Consider the following 22,863-nt stretch of genomic DNA (forward strand, 5'->3'; position numbering starts at 1 on the left):
AACAGTAGTGGAGAAGGTGAAAAGTTTTAAGTTCCTCGGCGTACACATCATGGACAAACTGAAATGGTCCACCCCCACAGACAGTGTGGTGAAGAAGGCACTTCAGGAGGCTGAAGAAATTTGGCTTGTCACCGAAAATACTCACAAACTTTTACAGATGCACAATCGAGAGCATWCTGTCGGGCTYTATCACCGCCTGGTACGGCAACTGCTCCGCCCACAACCGCAAGGCTCTCCAGAGGATAGTGCGGTCTGCAGAATGCATCACAGTTGGCAAGCTACCTGCTCTCCAGGACACCTACATTACCCGATGTCACAGGAAGGCCAAAAAGATCATCAAGGACAACAACCACCCAAGCCACTGCCTGTTCACCCCGCAATCATCCAGAAGGCGAGGTCAGTACAGGTGCATCAAAGCTGTGACCAAGAGACTGAAAAACAGCTTCTATCTCAAGGCCATCAGACTGTTAAACAGCCATCACTAACATAGAGAGGCTGCTGTCAACATACAGACTCAAATCACTTGCCACTTTAATAAATGGACTTAATAAAGATATCACTAGTCACCTTAAATAACGCCACTTTAAAAATATTTACATATCCTACATTACTCATCTAATATGTATATACTGTTCTATATCATCTACAGCATCTTGCCTATGCTGCACAGCCATCACTCATCCATATATGTATATGTACATATTCTTATTCATCCTTTACATTTGTGTGTATAAGGTAGTTGTTGTGAATCTGTTACATTACTTGTTTGATATTACTGCATTGTTGGAACTAGAAGCACAAGCATTTTGCTACACTCGCATGAACATCTGCTAACCATGTTTATGTGACCAATAACATTTGATTTGATTTGAGGGTGGTGTTATTTGTATTTTATATAATTTTGAGATTAGTGAGTGTAGTGTTAGAAGGGTATTTATTTAGTACATTTTTATTTTTCAAGCAAAGTATAAGGGAGTTATACTGCAGCCCAGTAGGTGGCGGTAATGCAACAAATTGGATGCCAACTGCGGTTAAACCTCATAGAAGAAGAAGCTTTTGCCCTTGTCTTCGTAACTTTGAAACCGTTCTCTGAACATGCGATTTATGAAAAATTACAAAAAGTAACTTGTTCCCCCTCCCACCATTCTCCATTAGTCATTAAACGTCACATGTACCATAGTGAAAACAATTAAGCGTATTTAATGTCGTTGCTTGCCAATTGCCAAGATATTAATCAAATGATCTACTCATTCAAATCAATGTATATTTTTGGACAAATGTCTGAAATGCTGAAACGCAACGCTCATAGAGTTCATTGTGTAGAGAGGGCTGATGTCACGGTGTACTATACCAATCCCCTCATTCATTGGACCGCCATCAGCCATTCTCGTTCCAAGTGGTAACATGGCAGACGTGGATATCATCGTGAACAAGTTTGTGGCACTTTGGAGGATACCATTTGTCCGTCTTAAATTGCCGTGGATTTTCTTGGGTCTTTCAATGGTGGGATCCCTTGTCAAGTCGACACAGCTCGTCCCGGAGACATATTTTAGCAACAGCAGAAATGTTCTCAATATGTAAGTAGAGTCAGCTAACGTTACCGGTTAGCAAACTATCCACAATGACAACTTGATTTAGCTAGTAGAAAGTTCGCTAGCTAGGTAACGTTAGCTTGCGAAGTGGCAAACCCTTGCGAGCACAGCAACGACTAGGGCCAAACGTCAGTGTTATTCAGTTAAACAGGCAAGTTAGCTAGCTAACTTATATCCCCAGTTCTTCTTTCGTATTTATTTAACGTTAAAATACAAGGAGGAGCAACATAGAAGTTAGCTAGCAACAACCGCTTACCAAATTCATAAACACTAACGTTAAATACTTTAGCGCCTATTGACGATAGTATCTACTGACATGGGGAATTTTGTTAATAGTCCCGATGCCTACGCTTAACAGTAACTGGCTTTTTTATTTGAAATATTATTTCTGGATTATATGAATAATAAGGGGCATATCAACACAGGTTTAGAAAGCAATGATTATTGACGTTTCTAAACYTTACAACACCACATTGGAGTTTACACGAAGCCAAATGTGGGCGAATGTAATGGCCGAAAAAACATACGGCTAAACACTTGTCAGCAAGCAAGTTTACCTGTGTAGTCTGATTATCAACGGTCTGTGCTGCATCTTACATGACCACTTCCTATATCTCTTTCAGGTATTTTGTCAAAGTGTCCTGGGGCTGGACTTTACTGCTGTTGACCCCATTCATCTTCCTCATACACTACAACGACAGCTTGACCTTTGCCCTCCGGCGAATGAGCTCATTGGTGGTGGCCACAGCCATTTGGTACACCTTCACCGAGACCTTCTTCTACATTGAAGATGCCACAGGTACATGCCACAGGGATCAAGTCCCTCATAAAGAATTCACCACAAAGTGGAGATGCAGGAGTGCTGGGGGTCAATGGGACGGCTATGACATCTCAGGACACTCGTTCATTCTCTCGTACTCTGCACTCATCATTGCTGAAGAAATGGCACCTATGGCTACCATGGAGAGGAATCGGAACATTGTCCTTGATCTGTTATATGTGTCCCTTAATGGAATAGTATTCATCTGGATATGGATGTTTATGTGTACCTCTGTGTATTTTCATAATTTCTGGCAGAACGGTCTCGGGACTGTTTTTGGAATTCTGGCATGGTTTGTCACATATCGGGTATGGTATCCAAAGCCCTTATCGCCTGGTCTTCCACTTAAACCCACAAAGCAGAGTTGACTTGCTTAAAATCATCACTACTTAGTACTAGGCTAAACATCCTACTCTCGCACTGCTGTGTGGCTCTGCAACGTTTGGCACCGTCAAAACATTACATTTAAAAACATTGACATTCTTCTGAGGGTCAGTGTTGACCGTTGTTGCTATTTAAAGTTGTCTTTCCTTCAGAAAGGTCAATTTGGACAGGGGTCCGGGGTTGGTTTGCATGCAGTCCCGACTCCCTATGTGGCCGTAGGCAGCTGGTGTTCTTAAAATGACTCTGAAGTAATCCGAGATCATTGCAGTGCATGGCGTTGACGTCTAGGTCCAGGCCTAGGCTTATCAGCTAGCTAGTCTTCTCCAGGGTTGAGGTCCATACCATTACTTCCTGAATTGAATAAGGAATTCACCCAAACCTGAAAAAAATTATTATAATAATTCACCCCACTCTGGTGGTCACGGTGTAATTTTTTGTTTTACGTTTTTGGCTTAAAATGTTTTATTTGTGTGCAAATATTTATTGTAGAGAAATGTATAGAGTAGCCTAATTAATTTGTTTATCAATGGCAAATGTAGTGTTCACTACATTTACAACGAGATACTGTAAGGCTTATCTGTAAGGTATTTTCAAGGTATTGTGGTTTGCGTACAGTTTTTATTGTAACACACAACCCTCAAATAAAAATTAGATCAGTTCTGGAGCTAGTTGTACAGATTGCCAGATGTCTCAAATGTCCAGCAGCAATCAGCATTGCTTTATTCATAAGGCCGAAATACAGTCAGCCAAAATTGTAGCCTAACTATTTAATTTTGTTTTACAKATCATTAAGGACAACACACAATTCTTTCCAGAACCAAAGGATTCTAATCATATCAATGCTACTACTAGCTGTAGGTGCATCTGTTTATTCTCAGCACTACCTAGGGACATGGAATATTGAGTATGATGTACAGTTATTGTGAAATTAATTGTATTTTAAGTAGATTGCATGACTGTGCACTCAAATAAACTTCTTTAACAATGAGGATATTGTCTGTTTTGTTTGTATGTGAGAAAAAAAGAGTATAAAAGAATAGAGAAAATACATTACATTCAATTATAAYTGTTGAAATAACAGTTTATATTCTCCAGTTTCTATTTTTCAATTTCATAATACATTTTTTGTTGATGGCAACTGAATAAATTAAGGCTTATGAACAAACACATTGCACTCTAAATAAATGCATGTTTATAAAAATAAGAGATACTATTGTGTAATATGCCCACAATTAATGACTACGAGTACTCAACTTGATGAATTCATTGTCTCGAGAGTTCTGTGAGCCATATGAATTACAGACCTTATTTGCAGGGATTCATTTTTCAGTTGTAAGAAGCAGATCATTATCGGTGACAATGGTGCTTGTTATAATGAAACATATGCAAGCCTTGACAATGAACGGCTGGTTATGGAAAGGTGATTTCTCAATTGGTCTCTGACATTTCACCCAGACAGTGTTACAGTTTATGTATCAGTGAAAGTCCCAGGAGGAGCCACAATAGTGCAAGAAGAAAAAACAAAATGAAGTGGATTGTAGACACTTGTGTTAAACTACCGTATGGCTAATAATGAAAGACAATGTATGTATTAGTTGAGTACTAGGCAAACTGTCAAATGTGTTACCTTGCTTACTTCCAACTTTAAAAACAGCTTCAACTTAAGATATTCAAACCTGTGCCATTTTATGTTATTGTTCTTATACAGGTGACTGCTGGAGTCAAATGTTCTTTCCATTATATAGATCTCCAAAGCTCAACATATTGTGAATCATTTTGTTTTTACAGTTCTTCTGCACCGAATATTTTTTTTTGTCACCAACAAACAAAAAAGGTGATGAACTGTAACTTCTCAACTTCCGGTTTTCAGACAAACTTGTAGGTCTGGTTTCCCAGACAAAGATTAAGCCTAAACCTAGTCCTGAACTAAACAGTTATTTCAATGAAGATTCTCCATTGAGTATGCTTTTTAGTTCAGGACTAGGCTTTATCTGTGTCTAGGAAACCGGCCCCAAGTGTGTCTTGACAAGGAGAAGTAATACAAGTGAAACCATTAGGTAGGGCCGAATCCAAAAATTGCACCCTATTCCTTACCTAGTGCACTACTTTTGACCAGAGCCATATGGGCCCTTGTCAACATGAGTGCACTACATAGGGAACAGGTTGCAATTTAGGACATAGATATCCCACACAGCTGACACATTGCTAATGAAACATTGGTCATTGTCTTCGGTTCAGAATCCTCTTCCAACGCCCCATCTCAGTAGTAATCAGCCATGCAGTCTGTTAACAACCATCTACACAGTTACTCTGTTCACTCAAAGTGAATGAATCTCACGTCTTTCCTCTTCCTCAAAACACCTTGAAAAGAAAAAGTATATTTCTCAGTTGTCTCCCATGCCTTGACAAGGAGTGGACGGATGTTTAAGCAATTGAAATAGAGCTGAAGATCCAAGATTCCTCTGCTCTTCTCGTTTAATGTTCTCCTGTCCCTCCTCGAGSGAGGGAGAGGACGTGAGGAAAGACTTGAGAAAGAGATTCTGGCTCTGTGGAAAAACAGAACTGGAGCTTCCTGTATTGCATCTTGTCCTGTTTCTTTTTTACCCAGACCTCATTTAAATATAAATAAATCATTGTAACCATACAATGCAAACCCTGCTAACGTTCCACATTCGTCTGTGTACATGCTAGCACTCCTGAATGGAGGGGAACATTGTATAGTTCAGTCAGACTCCAGAGGGGTTTCTTATAAGAGGTTTAGGTTGTAGAAGTTTAGGTTAAATGCCTAGTTATACCAGTCATATAACAAAATAAACAAAAAGGTTAGTTAGCTGAACTAAAACTCCTGGAATCCAAAAAATATCAGCTATTCAGGTGAGTATTTAACTGAACGTAGAATTTCATAATCACTCTATAGGGGCACTGTTAAAGGCCACTGACTGATTCCCCGCTCAATATTGCAGAGGGCTCAATTTACCCTTTTAGTATTTCTCCATCATACCACTGACTTTCAAGGATCAGTTTATGCTCAGTTCAAAGCTGTGGTGTGAGAAATGAGAATCACCTTTTATTAATGAATGAATGGATGGAGCGCATATGTTTTCATGGTGCTCTAAAGGTAGTGTCTGTATTTGGTTGGTTCAGCCGATCCCAAATCACTCCCGAACCATTCCCTCTGGCCCAATGTTTGCATATCTGAAGGGTCTGGGTAGGTATAAGCAGTGTAGTTGTGGAGCTCACAGATCTGCAAACAAGAGTTATGGCCAAGGGATAGCGAGCTAATTGGGACCGACTGGAAGTCTTGCTATCCTAACGTCTCATCTGGCAGTTTTTGGCAGCACAGGAAGTATCAGAAGTGCAGTATCAGTGTTCATCATGTCAATTGACTGGGTTTTAATAACGGAAACCCCAGGCCAACAGAGGAGTGAAGGGCAATAGGTGAACGCCAAAACAATGATGGAAAATTGTATTAAAGGGGATATTTCTGGATGTTACCAATAAGGCCCTTTATCATCTCCCCAGAGTCAGAAGAACTCGTTGATACCATTTTTATGTCGCTGCGTGCAGTTTGAATGAAGTTGCTAACTAGCATGAGCGCAATTGCTTACTTGCGTTAGCGCAATGACTGGAAGTCTAATGGTATCTGTTAGCTCCCAGTCATTGTGCTAACGCTAATTAGCATTGGCTCGCGAAACTACCTCAAGCTTCCTTTATACTGGACACGTTGACATAAAAATGGTATCCACAAGTTCATCTGACTTTTGGGAAGTAGATAAAGGACCTCATTGTCAAAATCCAGAAATATCCCTTTAATAAAACTCTAGTACATGCAGGGTGTGGATGAGCCCCACTTTGGGTATGGTGATGCAATGTCAAAACATTCTGTCTGGCTCTCTCATGTGTAGGGAATATGACCATAATGATAATTCAATATAACTGAACCTAAAGCATGTCTCCAAAATGAGCTAATGAGAAAGTAACATGTTGACCGATAGAGCAGAAATTAAATAGATGAAGGCATTGAATACCAGAAAAATTTGCTGTTAAGAATTCCTTTGTGTATGGAATGTTTGTATATTCTTTGTTCACCCAGGTAAGTAATAGTGTTCTCTATATAGATTCATATTTTCCTGCTGTCGTAAAACATTACAGAAAAGTTTAAACATCACACAAATACACAGACATTTAACACAAGGAGGTGGGGGCGTTCACTACACATATTTCTTTTTTAAAAACCAATAGGCAAAGTATCCCATCCCTCCCAGAGAACCCATGAGGAAAGAGGCCCCGAAAAAAGATGGTGGCTTCTTTTTTACCATTCGGAATGCGTTAGGTAGAACTGCTGACAGTAGGGTTGTGTGGATGTCGCCCAAAACCTTGCGGAAAGCGTAGCGTTTTTGCACCCGCTCGAAAAATGACTGGAGGTTGGGTCGGCTGCCGTCCTCCCAGTATTTCTTTGAGAGTCCCAAGAACTTAAGCCTGTGCAACAAGGCTCCCAGGCAGACATCAGCTAGTGTAAATTCAGGTCCACATAGCCACAACTCACACTTTTGACCTGCCAAAGGGAAAAGAAAACATGATACTGTAGCAGAGTGGTATGAAGTAGCCTTGTCCCAGATATGTGTGCTGTCTTGTCAACTCTTATATGACCATAGTACAGTGGCAAGAAAAAGTATGTGGATTTCTGCATGAATTGGTCTTCAAATTTGATCTGATCCTCATCTAAGTCACAACAATAGACAAACATAGTGTGAGGTTGTGCCAGCTAAAGACTTAAAGAAATCTCTGGAACATGCTAACATCTCTGTTGACGAGACTACGATACGTAAAACACTCCGAAGAAAATACACCTTCTGGAGTGGCCCAGTCAGAGTCCTGACCTCAACCTGATTGAGATGCTGTGGCATGACCTCAAGAGAGCAGTTCACACCCGACATACAAAGAATATTGCTGAAATGAAATAGTTTTGTAAAGAGGAATGGTCCAAAATTCCTCCTGACCGTTGTGCAGGTCTGATCCGCAACTACAGAAAACGTTTGGTTGAGGTTATTGCTGCCAAAGGAGGGTCAACCAGTTATTAAATCCAAGGGTTCACATACTTTTTCCACCCTGCACTGTGAATGTTTACACGGTGTGTTCAATAAAGACATGAAAATGTATAATTGTTTGTGTGTTATTAGTTTAAGCAGACTGTGTTTGTCTATTGTTGTGACCTAGATGAAGATCAGATCAAATGTTATGACCAATTTATGCAGAAATCCAGGTATTTTCAAAGAGTTCACATACTTTTTCTTGCCACTGTATTTGCAGTTGGCAAGATAGAACAAATCTGGGACCAGGCTAGGAAGATAAAATAGAATATATTTGGTAATGTCTGAACTGAAGGGCAAAACATAAATAACATGGCAACAGTAAACATGTCGTCCCCCACAAATGGGCCCCACCCCGTGTGACTAACAAATTTCAGTTAATTACTATATCTTCCGCCTTGGGCCAATCAGTGTAATTTTGTAAATACCGGATCTCTATGACAAGACACATCATTCACCCAAGTTTTGTCAAAATCAGGCCAGTGCTGTCTGAGATATTGCGTCTGACAATCATATGGACAGAGGCAGGTCCACAGTCCCCTCCCCGATTTCATTGAGGGGGACAATAATCTCCCCTTACCTTTATACTCGATTTTCCTCTTTTCTAGCTCGGCCTCCACCTGATCTAGTACCATCGCCAACTCGCCAAGGATCTTCTTCAGGTAGCTGACATTGTCGTGGTCCAATATTTTTGCCTGTGAGCACAAGAGTAATCCCATATCACATACAGTATATGCGCTTCAGCTCTCGGCGGTTCCATTCTGTGAGCTTGTGTGGCCTACTACTTTGCGGCTGAGCTGTTGTTGCTCCTAGACGTTTCCACRTCACAATAACAGCACTTACCGTTGACCAGGGCAGTTCTAGCAGYGCCGAAATTTGCTCCATTTGATACACCTGTCAGCAACGGGTGTGGCATAAATAGCCAAATCCACTCTTTTGAAAGGGTGTCCACATACTTTTGTATATATAGTGTAGTGTATGTGAAACCCATCTCCATCTCTATGCCTATATTCAGTCTCACACCATGGATAGCCTCTCACGGGCCAATACCTCTTGGAAGATCACATGAAACATACATGGACAACATCTGCCGAGACACTGGTCTCAACAGAAGACCTACCAGTTATCATGTGCTATGTCATTGTCTGGCACAAGCAAGTAACTAATCATATCTGTGTCCCCATGGAATACAATAACAGAGGAAAATAAACCTATTTGTAACAGTGTAACTAACAGTGGTAAATGAACATATTTTCATATAGGTACTGACTAAAGATAGGCAGAGCCAAGCCGTTAAAGGGAAACCATTTGCTTTAGCCAGCAGGTTGGCCCTGGCAGTAGCAGCTATTCATGTTGATATATTATGGGTCAACAAAGAACTAACACAGAACCTGGCACAATCACTTGGGGTAATTGCACAATATCTATCCTACATCACACTGAAACATTGTCAAAAACAACCACGTTGGAGATGCTCTGTGTAGTAAAAATGTACCCAACAGCTCATATTGCTTACAGTTGTCAATGTGACCAGTTCATTTGAGTAAGAACAGCATCACCTCATCTTAACAATCTTGTAAGGCCATGCTCATTTAAAGAAATTGTTATATGCCTCTTAAACACAGATACACACACACACACGGTATTTAGAGCGAACGGAAAGGTCAATTGTTTGTACTGTGACAATCATCTGTAATGTTTCTCTCTTTTAAGGCTTCTCCTGTGGTCTGGTGGTGCCATGCTGCCAGTCTTACCATMAGTTTTTTCTGCTTGGAGAGGTARGGCTCTGTCAGAGTGGGCTCCTCATGGTCCAGCTTCATCAGCTCAGACGCAGCGTTGGTCAAGTGTCCTAAGGACAGAGAGACAGAGACATCACTGACTCCTGGATGAAATAGTGAGATAAGAGACAATAGTCAGTGACTATTGGAGTAAATACCTCTGATAAACCCTTCTGTCACCACAACTGGCGGTCTAAAACAGTACCAAAGGCAGAGAGTTGATGTTCAATAACAGCAAATGATCAAGTGTATACGTTCCTAGTTGACAAGAGTATAATTCGTTAGAAATACACAACTTACAAATACGCAGAGATCCCATTAAATCTGCATTTCCCAAGGACAACCCATTTCAGTTATAAAGTGTGAGATATAAATCAATAACATGTTGTTCATAAAACACATGAATGACTCTGATTAAATATAAACATTGGTGTACCGCCTTAAACAACAAATAAAGCATCAAGTTTATTTAACAGACATCAACACAGGGCATGGGGTTTCCTCGTTAATTTATTCCACTGCAGGCTTTTGGCTGGACTAGCCTTTTTCTTGATTTACACAACACGTCCATGAAGTAAGGGTTAATGTACTGAGTGCAGACTCAATTACCTAATATCGCATACAGAGAATGAATGACATTGCTTCAATTCAATTTGATGGATTTTAACTATAAACAAGGTGAAATTGGACAGCGTACTTTGGTTGATGACAACCTGTTAACATAAAAATGTTGTGAGAAAGCTGAATGGTAATGGATTATTATATCAGTTTTCATTTTGTTTTGGGATATTGAGGATCACGAACTCTGTTTATATTCAATATGATATTATTACAATGTGCACGTGACTTACATGTATGCATTTTTGATGTCTACTAATAAAAATCTCAAAATAATTTAGTTCATACTACAGTTGAAGTCAGACGTTTACATACACTTCGGTTGGAGTCATTAAAACTCATTTTTTCAACCACTCCACACATTTCTTGTTAACAAACTATAGTTTTGGCAAGTCGGTTAGGACATCTACTTTGTGCATGACACATGTCATTTTTCCAAAAATTGTTAACAGACAGATTATTACATTTATAATTCACTGTATCACAATTCCAGTGGGTCAGAAGTTTACATACACTAAGTTGACTGTGCCTTTAAACAGCTTGGGAAATTCCAGAAAATGATGTCATGGCTTTAGAAGCTTCTGATAGGCTAATTGACATAATTTGAGTCAATTGGAGGTGTACCTGTGGATGTATTTCAAGGCCTACCTTCAAACTCAGTGCCTCTTTGCTTGACATCATGAGAAAATCAAAAGAAATCAGCCATGATCTCAGAATTTTTTTGTCTGGTTCATCCTTGGGAGCAATTTCCAAATGCCTGAAGGTACCACGCTCATCTGTACAAACAATAGTACGCAAGTATAAACACCATTGGACCACGCAGCCGTCATACCGCTCAGGAAGGAGACGCGTTCTGTCTCCTAGAGATGAACGTACTTTGGTGCGAAAAGTGCAAATCAATACCAGAACAACAGTAAAGGACCTTGTGAAGATGCTGGAGGAAACACGTACAAAAGTATCTATATCCACAGTAAAACGAGTCCTATATCGACATAACCTGAAAAGCCACTCAGCAAGGAAGAAGCCACTGCTCCAAAACAGCCATAAAAAAGCCAGACTACGGTTTGCAACTGCACATGGGGACAAAGATCGTACTTTTTGGAGAAATGTCTTCTGGTCTGATGAAACAAAAATACAGCTGTTTGGCCATTGTTATGTTTGGAGGAAAAAGGGGGKGGCTTGCAAGCTGAAGAACACCATCCCAATCGTGAAGCACGGGGGTGGCAGCATCATGTTGTGGGGGTGCTTTGCTGCAGGAGGGACTGGTGCACTTCACAAAATAGATGGCATCATGAGGATGGAAAATTATGTGGATATATTGAAGCAACATCTCAAGACATCAGTCAGGAGTTAAAGCTTGGTCGCAAATGGGTCTTCCAAATGGACAATGACCCCAAGCATACTTCCAAAGTTGTGGCAAAATGGCTTAAGGACAACAAAGTCAAGGTATTGGAGTGGCCATCACAAAGCCCTGACCTCAATCCTATTGAAAATGTGTGGGCAGACTTGAAAAAGTGTGTGCCAGCAAGGAGGCCTACAAACCTGACTCAGTTACAACAGCTCTTGTCAGGAGGAATGGGACAAAATTCACCCAACTTATTTTTGGAAGCTTGTGGAAGGCTACCCGAAATGTTTGACCCAAGTTAAACAATTTAAAGGCAATGCTACCAAATACTAATTGAGTGTATGTAAAGTTCTGACCCACTGGGAATGTGATGAAAGAAATAAAAGCTCAAATAAATCATTCTCTCTATTATTATTCTGACATTTCACATTCTTAAAATAAAGTGGTGATCCTAACTGACCTAAGACAGGGAATTTTTCCAGGATTAAATGTCAGGATTTGTGAAAAACAGAGTTCAAATGTATTTGGCTAGGGTGTATGTAAACTCCCGACTTCAACTGTATGTGAATATTTTACAATTAATTGTAAATGGTTACACTGAACTTGACTTGACTTACTACGTATTTCAGCTGTGGCATACTTTGGGATCATGGAGTCGGTGGTGAGCTCTGGGTGCAGGATACAGCCGTGTGTGTAAGCATCCATGGGCAGGCCGTCCAGCAGCTCACGGTACTGCTGCACACGCTCGTGGAGTGGAGAGCCAGCATCGGGAATTAGCTGGGCCACCGTTTCTAAAAAGAAACCAGGTACACACAGACAGAGGTATTTACAGCCAAACATACAGTGCATTCGGAAAGTATTGAGACCCCTTAACTTTTTCCACATTTTGTTACATTACAACCTTATTCTAAAATTGATTTAAAAATATTTCCCCCTCATCAATCTACACACAATACCCCATAATGACATTTTTGCAAATGTATTTTTTTACACAAGTATTCAGACCCTTTGCTATGAGACTTGAAATTGAGCTCAAGTACATCCTGTTTCCATTGATCATCCTTGAGATGTTTCTACAACTTGATTGGAGTCCACCTGTGGTAAATTCAATTGATTGGACATGATTTGGAAAGGGACACACCTGTCTATATAAGGTCCCACAGTTGACAGTGCGTGTCAGAGCAGCAAAACCCAAGCCATGAGGACAAAGGAATTGTCCGTAGAGCTCTGAGACAGGATTGTGTCAATGCACAGATCTGGGGAAGGGTACCAAAACATTTCTGCAGCATTGAAGGTCCCCAAGAACACAGTGGCCTCCATCATTCTTAAATTAAGAAGTTTGGAACCACCAAGACTCTTCCTAGAGCTGGCCTCCCTGCCAAACTGAGCAATTGGGGGAGAAGGTTCTTGGTCAGGGAGGTGACCAAGAATCCGATGCTCACTCTGACAGAGCTCCAGAGTTCCTCTGTGGAGACGGGAGAATCTTCCAGAAGGACAACCATCTCTGCAGTACTCCACCAATCAGGCCTTTATGGTAGAGTTGCCAGACGGAAGCCACTCCTCAGTAAAAGGCACATGACAGCCCGCTTGGAGTCTCAGACCATGAGAAACAAGATTCTCRGGTCTGATGAAACCAAGATGGAAGAAACCTGGCACCATCCCTACGGTGAAGCATGGTGGTTGCAGCATTATGCTGTTTCGGATGTTTTTCAGTGGCAGGGACTGTGGCAGGGACTGGGAGACTAGTCAGGATCGAGGGAAAGATGAACGGAGCAAAGTACAGAGAGATCCTTGATTAAAACCTGCTCCAGAGCGCTCAGGACCTCAGACTGGTGTGAAGGTTCACCTTCCAACAGGACAACGACTCTAAGCACACAGCCAAGACAACGCAGGTGTGGCTTTCGGGACAAGTCTCTGAATGTCCTTGAGTGGCCCAGCCAGGGCCAGAACCATATCGATCATCTCTGGAGAGACCTGAAAATAGCTGTGCAGTGACGCTCCCCATCCAACCTGACAGAGCTTGAGAAGAGCTGAGGAGAAAAATGGGAGAAACTCCCCAAATACAGGTGTGCCAAGCTTGTAGCATCATACCCAAGAAGACTCTATTTTAATAAAATAAGGCTGTAACGTAACAAAATGTGGGAAAGGTCAAGGGGTCTGAATACTCTCCGAATGCATTGTAACACATAGGACCATATAGCATTCTAACATATAGGCCTGTAACATAAATAGATAACACTGTATACCAACTTCAGCCTTTACTTTATGTGCAATAGTCCACTTACAAAGCCTAACAATGGTGTGTAAGGGGGATTTTACAGTGAATGGAGTAAGCTCAACTACAACCCTGTTTCTGACAATGGGAAACATAGGCCAATATGCAGAACCAGAAGAAAACGTTCCGCAAGATCAACAAATAGCTATGTGTTTTTACTTTAGATTAAGATACTAGCTAGTTTAGGTAGGCTATGAGCTGCTGAGGGCTGACCAGAAAGCTGTGACTGATGACGGGGAGTGGGGACGTGCCCGGGGATATTCCAGTTTGTGCTGTTAATCTGGTCGTGTGTCTTTAAGGTGGAGCCGGAGGCCTGGAGCTGCACCCGGCAGACTGCTGACTAATCAGTCCAGGCCCAACAGGTCGACTTGGGCATGGCTGTGGCCGTACGTGGCTTGGCTCTGGAGGTCTGCTGCTGGTGCGCTCTGCTGCAGCACTAAGCAGTAAAGGGTTGTGAATATCAGAGCAGGCTCCTTGTTAAAACAACCCCCACCCATCCTCAGACAGAACACAAACAGGGGCATGGCCTTGGCTTGGACACAGCCACAGCACTGCTGCACCTCGTGCCAACATGATGATGGTGCACAATAAAATGTCGCACTGGAGAGAACCCACTGAACTCACTATGTTTTACTGCCCAGTCACATCTCACTCTGATACATGGCAAGCAAATGGGATACTGCTGACAAAATACCAAAACAAGATCCTCCCAGAGAAAGCATAAGGAGAGCATAAAGAGAGATTAAGGTTCAGCTTGCCTGGCTACCCAGACACCTTGCTCTGCTAAAATGCCACGCCCACAAACCTTTTTTTTTCTCCGCAAGGAGTCTGGATATGACCATATGGTGCTTTCAAGACAATTGGGAACTCTGAAAAAAAGGTCAAATCATGACATCAGTTATCTTCAAGTCGGAAAGTCGGAACTATAGAAAGACTACAGAGTTTCCGACTTGGAATTCTGAGTTGGATGACTGTTCAAAAAAATAAATCCCGGTCTGAGCTAGTTTTTTTCAGAGTTGGCAGTTGTCTTGAACGCAGTGAAATTGGAAGTTGGAGAGTTCCCAGTTGTTTTGAATGCGGCATTTCTCCCCAACCCTTCACCGAATGCGAACACATTCATGGCGTCTGATTGGTCCCAGAAAACGAATGGGTTGGGCCAGAGCCAGAACACGTGGTTGAAGCTGTGTTTTCGAAGTACATAATTGGCTTTAATACTGTGATTGGTTAGAGGCGATCCAATTACTGATGACTTTGTTTTCACCATAAACGACGTCACTCAAACGACTTTCAATGATGGCAGATTCACACTAAAGTCTGTAGTGAATGACAGAACAGCGTAAGAACGTAGTGTGAGGAGTCAGGCTAGTGCTTAGCTACCATAAAATAGTAAGTGATATGGCAGTGGATTTCACCTTGCTAGAGGTTGGATTTCACCTATAGGCTAACTTGAGTTGACTTGGCACTGGATTTCCTGTCCTTTACTATGACAGGATTTTCTCTGCTGCTTCATCTACACTTCCTAGGCCAACTCCAGTCCCCTTTGGCCGGGTGCATTAGAAAGTACACAGAATTGGAGACAATATCTGTAAATCAAGCAGCTGAATGACACATCCTCTTTAAAATAAGCATGAGGTCTGGGTCGTGTTCAGTAGGGCTAAAAYGTTTTCCAACAAAGTGAAGCAGGCAGATAAACTACTCTGACATATACTATGCTAAATGCTTTGCTACACTGGTCCCTGCTGAACACAAATCTGCTACTCAACAGCCATATTGAACATTAATATAAACTGAAAATAATCAAAATGTCATTAAAAAAATAGCTACATCTGTTTAAAATAAAATAAGAGCTTGAAAGTAACAAATGGACGTTAATGACATGAGAGAAATCATTGGAGCACATCTGTTGCAACTGAAATCTGAAATCAGTATAGTTGGCTTCTATAGCATCAAGCCTCTCTGTCATGGATGGGTGAGTATGAAGTATCTCGATCTGAAGTAAGAGGAAGTCCTTCATCCATTGGCCATGGTAAATTCTGTATCCCTGCAGGCCTTACTGGAGCCATTCTCTCGGGACATTACATAACGACCCACAACCACCACCGCAAATGACCCATAGGACCATGATAGGACACGCGATATATTGAGAAAAACATGGTGCACAGAATACAGTTAGTATCTGGATTGAATTACACTTCCCTGATGAAAAATAGCTTAACACGGTTTACAAACATTAAAATAGCAACCTTAAGCCTTAATAGAAACCTCAAAACGTCTATACTCTTTGCTATGCAGCCGCCAGCCAGTCACTAACTTCATGTCATGGACGATCATTGATCCTTGAGCTGCAGTGAACCATAAGATTGGCCAATTAGATGTATCTCTGTTCACAACTGTTCACAATTCAGTCTGTAAGTATTCAATAACCTGGTAAATACTGTTTATAGTCACTAATAAAGACATGAGTASCCCTGAAAAGCAGTACATCCCCAAGTTAGTCTCTAGGTAGGCCATCGCTATGACCTGGTTGTATACTGTTTGCTATGCAGTCACTACTGTAACATCATGGATGAAAAGAGACCCTAAAGTAACCTTACAGAGAGCATTTGCAGTCACTCACATCCCACTGCATTCACTAACATAATGGAAAAAGATCAAGTAGTCTGAAAGGCAATACCTCCCCCAAAATGAGCCTCTAGGTACTCTATAATCTGGTTGTAGTCTGAGACGATGGTGTCTCCGTGGATGAAGACGGCCACCTCCTCCCCCAGGTTGAGCCTCATGAACCAGGGCTCCTTGTGCTCGGCTATAGGGAGACTTACGTCCCTCTCTTCACACAGCAGACCCTTCTCATTGATCACCAGACGCACCTGGAGGAAACACAGAGAAACACTCAAGTTATATCTTCGTCTCATAGCAAAAGGCACAAGTTACATCTGCATTTCATCTTCCTGAAACACAAGTTACATCTTTGTATCATAGCAAAAGGCACACGTTACATCTACATTTCATCTTCAGAGACACAAGTTACATCTTCATCTCTTAGCTCAATTCAGTTTTTTTGTGGCTTTGTACAATCAGTACTCTTGATGGTCCTTGTTATTACAATCTTATTACAAATATGTGCTAGTGAAGTGAATCCAAGAGGGAAATCCCTTCAGGTCTACAAGGGTTAACATTAAAAATAGAAATTGTAAGTTGCATTCGCAATTCAGCTTATTGTTGCTACTTGTACAATGTTTTGTTGAAGAACAATTTTAAAAGAAAACAATTATCTGTTTCTTTCTAACCAACTGCACGCCCCAGAGCAGAGAAGCCTGCTCTACACAAGTACAGACAGGCATGAAACAGGATGTTAGAAGTCCTTAGGAAAAAGTACCGTTCATGCATCACTGCCAGATGTAGGCCCCTTTATCTTTTGTGTTCATAATCCCAAGCAAAATAATTATGTTTTGTTGTGCTCAATACGAACTAAAAGGGCTTCTGTTAGGCAGACAGTATCCATTTACAGTGTCTATTAAAAGCCATGCCAAGCTCCATAGACGGATATTGTAGAAAGAATATGAATTACACTGTGGAGGTTGAGGGGGRCATGGATTGACAAATTATAACAAAACATCACAAAGTGTGAGTGCATCAAATTATTAAAAAGTTCAAGCCTAGGAATTATTACAACCRCTGTCTAGTACAGGATAACCTTGTCCCAAGGCTATTGTGCACAGAGGGAGGAAGTCTAGTGCGTGAGACAGAACAGGAAGACCTTGTAGCTTGCTCAARTTACTGCAACAATTCCCATCACTGATTACCTATGTAACAGCATGAAACTTAAACAGTAGCTGAAGTAGATGACTGTAGAGAATTATTAGGGTATATACTCAAACAGAACAACGATTCAAATATGACAAATATTCCTCAATCATTTGGTTGCAGCAAATGTACCAAACTAACTCTTCTAACCAGACTATTAATTGCACCTTAACATTAACTCCTCATCATAAACTCACTGACCAGGGCCATACTAGCACAGCTAACTTCCTGCAATTCTACACACTTGCCATGAGGCTGAGAGAAAAATGTGCTCATTTAAAGCTAATTTCCTGCAATTCTACACATTTTGACATGTGGCATAAAAGTTTTTTTTGCAGTTTTAAAGCTAAATTCCTAAATTCCCCAACCTCCAGATGGCCCCTCAACTCATGTGCTCAAATCACATTTTATTTGTCACATGCTTCGTAATCAACAGGTGTAAACTAACAGTGAAATGCTCACTTTCGGGCCCTTACCAACAATGCAGAGAGAGAAAACATTGAAATCATAGAAAAATAATAACACAAGGAATAAATACACAATYAGTAACAATAACTTGGCTATATACACAGAGTACCAGTACCGTAGATATGTGTATATATATACAGTGCATCGGAAAGTATTCAGACCCCTTGACTTTTTCCACATTTGGTTACGTTACAGCCTTATTCTAAAATGSATTTTAAAAAATCTACACACAATACCCCATAATGACCAAGCAAAAACAGGTTTTTAGACATTTTTGCAAATGTATTGAAAATAAAAAACTTAAATATCACATTTACATACAGTAAGTATTCAGACCCTTTACTCAGTACTCTGAGGGGCGGCAGGTAGCCTAGTAGTTAGAGCATTGGACTTGTAACCAAAAGGTTGCAAGATCAAATCCCCAAGCTGATAAGGTACAAATCTGTCGTTCTGCCCCTGAACAAGGCAGCTCAGTTATTTTTTAAATAAAATAAAAACTCTGTTGAAGCACCTTTGGCAGTGATTACAGCCTTGAGTCACTTGGGTATGATGCTACAAGCTGTATTTGGGGAGTTTCTCCCATTCTTCTCTGCAGCTCTGTCAGGTTGGATGGGGAGCGTCACTGTACAGCTATTTTCAAGTCTCTCCAGAGATGTTCYATCAGGTTCAATTCCGGGCTCTTGCTGGGCCACTTCTGCACTGTCTTGGCTGTGTGCTTAGGGTCGTTGTCCTGTTGGAAGGTGAACCTTCGCCCCAGTCTGAGGTCCTGAGCGCTCTAGAGACGGTTTTCATCAAGGATCTCTCTGTACTTTGCTCTATTAATCTTTCCCTTTATCCTGACTAGTCTCCCAGTCCCTGCCACAGTCCCTGCCACCACCATGCTTCACCTTAGGGATGGTGCCAGGTTTCCTCCAGACGTGACGCTTGGCATTCAGGCCAAAGCGTTCAATCTTGTTTTCATCAGACTAGAGAATCTTGTTTCTCATGATCTGAGAGTCCTTCGGGTGCCTTTTGGCAAACTCCAAGCGGGCTGTCTTGTGCCTTTTACTGAGGAGTGGCATCCGTCTAGGACTGAATAGTGGAGTGCTGCAGAGTCATGGGMTCTGAATACTTTCCAAATGCACTGTAGGTAGGGCAACAGGATAGATAATAATCAGCAGCGTCATATGCAGGGGGTCCCCGACCAACGTGCTCATAATATGCTACATGTCGGTGCCCCGACCTCCAGGGGGCCCTCAACTGATGTGTTCATATGCTATGCAATCGGCCCTATCACTGACATGGATCCACTGATAACCACTGACATCTGAGTTGGAACCACCAGAACCATAGATAGCGATAAAGATCTCTATATCTGACCCAGGGAACCACTGACACCTGAGTTGGACTCACTGACATCTGAGTGTTGACTACTGTATAAGATCTAGCAGTAGAGACTTACAGGCTCTGGGGTATACTGTAGTGACAAAGGTGTAAATCTCCAACCTTCTGCAGCAGTTAAGACTGACAGACAGTGAAGTATTTCTCTTCAACTGCTTCAAATGATGCTGTAACCTTAAGGTATCAAACTCATGCCATAGCATTTCTCTTGTGCACAATCCATCATTTACTGTATGTCAGGTGGATCAATGATTAAATGAACTACATTATGAGARATAGTTTACATACATTGATGATTTTCTAAAGATATCAAGAAAGACAGGTTTGTACAGGTTAATGCAATGACAGAGCAATTTTTTGTCTGTCTCAGCTATATTTGCAGTCTTGGACATCTGTCTTAGTCCTCCTTAGTTTGKTCAAAATCCCTATATGGATCATGTGAATTGTGCAAGGACATAAATGGATGTACTTTTTATGGCATACTCAAATATAAAACACATTTGCCTGTTTGTTGGCCACATACTGTATATTGGTGCTGAGAGGACAGAGGAAGCAGGGTATCCTAACATTCCCTGTTCATTATCTCAAGTCCAATGCCGCCTAACCATCATTAACAGCAACCTCAAGTTGTACAAAGTACACTTTGCTTAATGACAGTTTTAGGCTACTGTATTAAGATGTAGCACTGTCTAACGTAAAGGAATGCAACCTCTCTAAGTGGAACCCTCYACAATGACGTTTACATTATGTTTACTGTTACTGTTGAGTGACAACAGGAACAGATCAGCAGTAGCTCCCAGAGTGYTTTGGAGCCAATAGCCTAATGGTTTGGAGTGGAGCAAAGCTAGCTGAGCACAATACAAACAGATGTGTAGAGCGGATGTCTAACCAGGTGCATAGCAACACTGGCCCACATGTTGTCTTCATTGCATGATGTTTCTATATGTCATATTGATGCTAAATGTTGATCCTACCTTCACTATATGTGCATTTGGGAAAATCTAAATAATTATGTCTCTATATTCAAAATGCGTAATATACACAGAGTTTGTAAAACACTAAGAACTCTTTCCATGACATAGACAGACCAGGTGAATCCAGATGAAAGCTATGATCCCTTATTGATGTCACTTGTTAAARCCACTTCAATCAGTGTAGATGAAGGGGAGAAAACAGGTTAAAGAAGTATTTTTAACCATTGAGACAATTGAGACATGGATTGTGTATGTGTGCCATTCAGWGAGTGAATGGGCAAGACAAAATATTTATGTGCCTTTGAACGCYGTATGGTAGTAGTTGCCAGGTGCACTGGTTTGAGTCAAGAATTGCAACGCTGCTGGGTTTTCACGCTCAACAGTTTCCTGTGTGTATCAAGAATGGTCCACCACCCAAAAGACATCCAGCTAACTTGACACAACTGTGGGAAGCATTGGAATCAACATGGGCCAGCATCCCTGTGGAACGCTTTCAATACCTTGTAGAGTCCATGCCAGATAAATTAGGTGTTCCTACTCTACACTCAGTGTATATAAAAAGTTATATCAAGAATATTTAGGCTAGTTAGCTGGCTAACTCTTGATCCTGTAGTATACCCCTCAGTAGAGAAAGGTATCTGTATCAAAAAGGCTCGCGATGGGCCCTATATACTATTGGAATAAAAATGGCCAAGCCTAGGAATAGATTTTTGAACAACATATGCACTACATTGAGAGAAAGGCACAGGGAAGGTTGCCTTTTGTTTGTTTTTCACAGAGATACCTCACTTTCAATCAATTATTTAGATTGTATATGTCGGACCACAGGAGGTGTAGCCTGATTTCTCATGAATGAAGCGAAGATTGTCCAACATAGCATATGCCTTGTTAGAATTAGACACCGTCTTCTAATCACCGAATCCATTGGAATATAACAGATATTGATCACCAATACAGTTATAGCCTATCCATCTCGTATAAACCAATGTCGAGGAAAATGTRCACACCTGATGATGCAGAGGTTTCATAACGTCTCGTATGAGAAATATTGCCKAAATTAAATAATTTTTAACACAAGCGTGTAGGCCTACAACATTATATATATAAAACATCTAATATATTGAATTAAAAATATAGAGCTATAGCAGATATGATATGTAAGAGACAGAGCGGGAACACCTCCATTTCATTTTCATGCTGTCGGTGTGTTACCTTTTGAGAGGTGAAAGACTGCGTCCAGTGATACAAAACAAGCTTGTCTTTAGAGAAATTAGGTTTCGACTCTATAGCTGTCTCTTCGCTTTTCTCCATATCTGTTATTTCACCGTCTTCATCCATGGCTGAGATGGGCCACCAGCTACAGTTGGTGGGGGTAACATTGTTGGAAGACGCCATGACAGAGGGTTTTGTGAATGTGAGAGAGGACCAAGGGAGGGAGAGAGGAGAGATGGAAGGAGGGAGGGACAGAGAGAAAAGGAGAGAGAACAAGAGCGCAAAGGATTTCAGCACCACGAACAGAGCATCATAGATTCGAKGCGACGCGGCAGCATAAATTTTGGACAGCGCCCGGTACTGAATTCTAGATATCTTTCTAGAACGCTTGCGTTGGCAAAAATGGTATAGCGTAATCCACACAACGTTAACCATTTACTCGAGCATGGGAATACGTTTACAATTCTATCATTGTGTAAACTATTACATCACACGCGCACAAACATGCGCCAGTGAAGAGAGGGTGCATTTTACGAGAAGGTCAAAGTGCTCTCTATGAGGAAGGAGTGTAGGAGAGCTGTTATTGCTAGGTCTTTGTTTTAAAAAGGATGGTGGCCAATATTGGTAGTTGGATTAAAAAGCATTCAAAGCATTTTATTTTATTTGTAGGTCTTAACAGGCTACAGTATAGGGTCCCCAATCCTACTAATGATTGTGCAATTTAGCTGCATTGAATTAATTGCATTAACCCTTCTCATTTTTCTCATAAAAAACTGAATTACTCCACGTTTATAGAGCAATTTAGGTGTTTTTGTTGTGGGGTTTTTCTCCACAAATATTGCAATGATTGATCTGTGCCAGTAGATGGTGCGACTTTTACATGCTAGGGCTGAGCAATCAGGATCCTAGTCACTGGGCCATAATGCCAAAAGGCATACCAAGCAAGCCTCAAGGTGGCGTTCAGCTAAGTGCACAAATAAAGATGAAGGGTCGTGCTGAATATGAAATGCTCTAAGATAAATTCGGCGTCTGTAAATGGCAGCAGTTCAAGTTTTGAGTTGCATCATATGGCTTGAAGCAATACGAGTTCAGAGTCAATTTAGTGTATTAGGACTATATAGGC

At 41.2% G+C, this 22,863-nt stretch overlaps 2 protein-coding genes across 2 annotated transcripts; one reads left to right on the top strand and one right to left on the bottom strand.

Moving 5' to 3' along the window:
- The first annotated feature begins 1,081 nt into the window (after positions 1–1,081).
- LOC111976635 (acyl-coenzyme A diphosphatase FITM2) lies at positions 1,082–3,784 on the top strand. Its single transcript, XM_024005625.2, has 2 exons — positions 1,082–1,577; positions 2,216–3,784. Exons 1-2 carry the CDS (start codon positions 1,333–1,335, stop codon positions 2,778–2,780), a joined length of 810 nt encoding a protein of 269 aa, XP_023861393.1. The 5' UTR covers positions 1,082–1,332; the 3' UTR covers positions 2,781–3,784.
- On the bottom strand, positions 3,650–22,281 carry LOC111976639 (ganglioside-induced differentiation-associated protein 1-like 1). Its single transcript, XM_024005629.2, has 6 exons — positions 21,741–22,281; positions 16,577–16,769; positions 12,245–12,418; positions 9,641–9,735; positions 8,467–8,581; positions 3,650–7,351 (listed from the first exon to the last, which is right to left on the bottom strand). Exons 1-6 carry the CDS (start codon positions 22,173–22,175, stop codon positions 7,008–7,010), a joined length of 1,356 nt encoding a protein of 451 aa, XP_023861397.1. The 5' UTR covers positions 22,176–22,281; the 3' UTR covers positions 3,650–7,007.
- Between the last annotated feature and the right edge of the window lie 582 nt (positions 22,282–22,863).

This window comes from Salvelinus sp. IW2-2015, linkage group LG17 (genome assembly GCF_002910315.2).
Source record: "Salvelinus sp. IW2-2015 linkage group LG17, ASM291031v2, whole genome shotgun sequence".
NCBI lineage: Eukaryota > Metazoa > Chordata > Actinopteri > Salmoniformes > Salmonidae > Salvelinus > Salvelinus sp. IW2-2015.

Coding starts and splice junctions, on each gene's coding strand:
- LOC111976635 (XM_024005625.2), top strand. CDS start 1,333: ATGTCACGGTGTACTATACCAATCCCCTCATTCATTGGACCGCCATCA. Junction 1,578..2,215: donor AGCAGAAATGTTCTCAATAT/GTAAGTAGAGTC, acceptor TATCTCTTTCAG/GTATTTTGTCAAAGTGTCCT.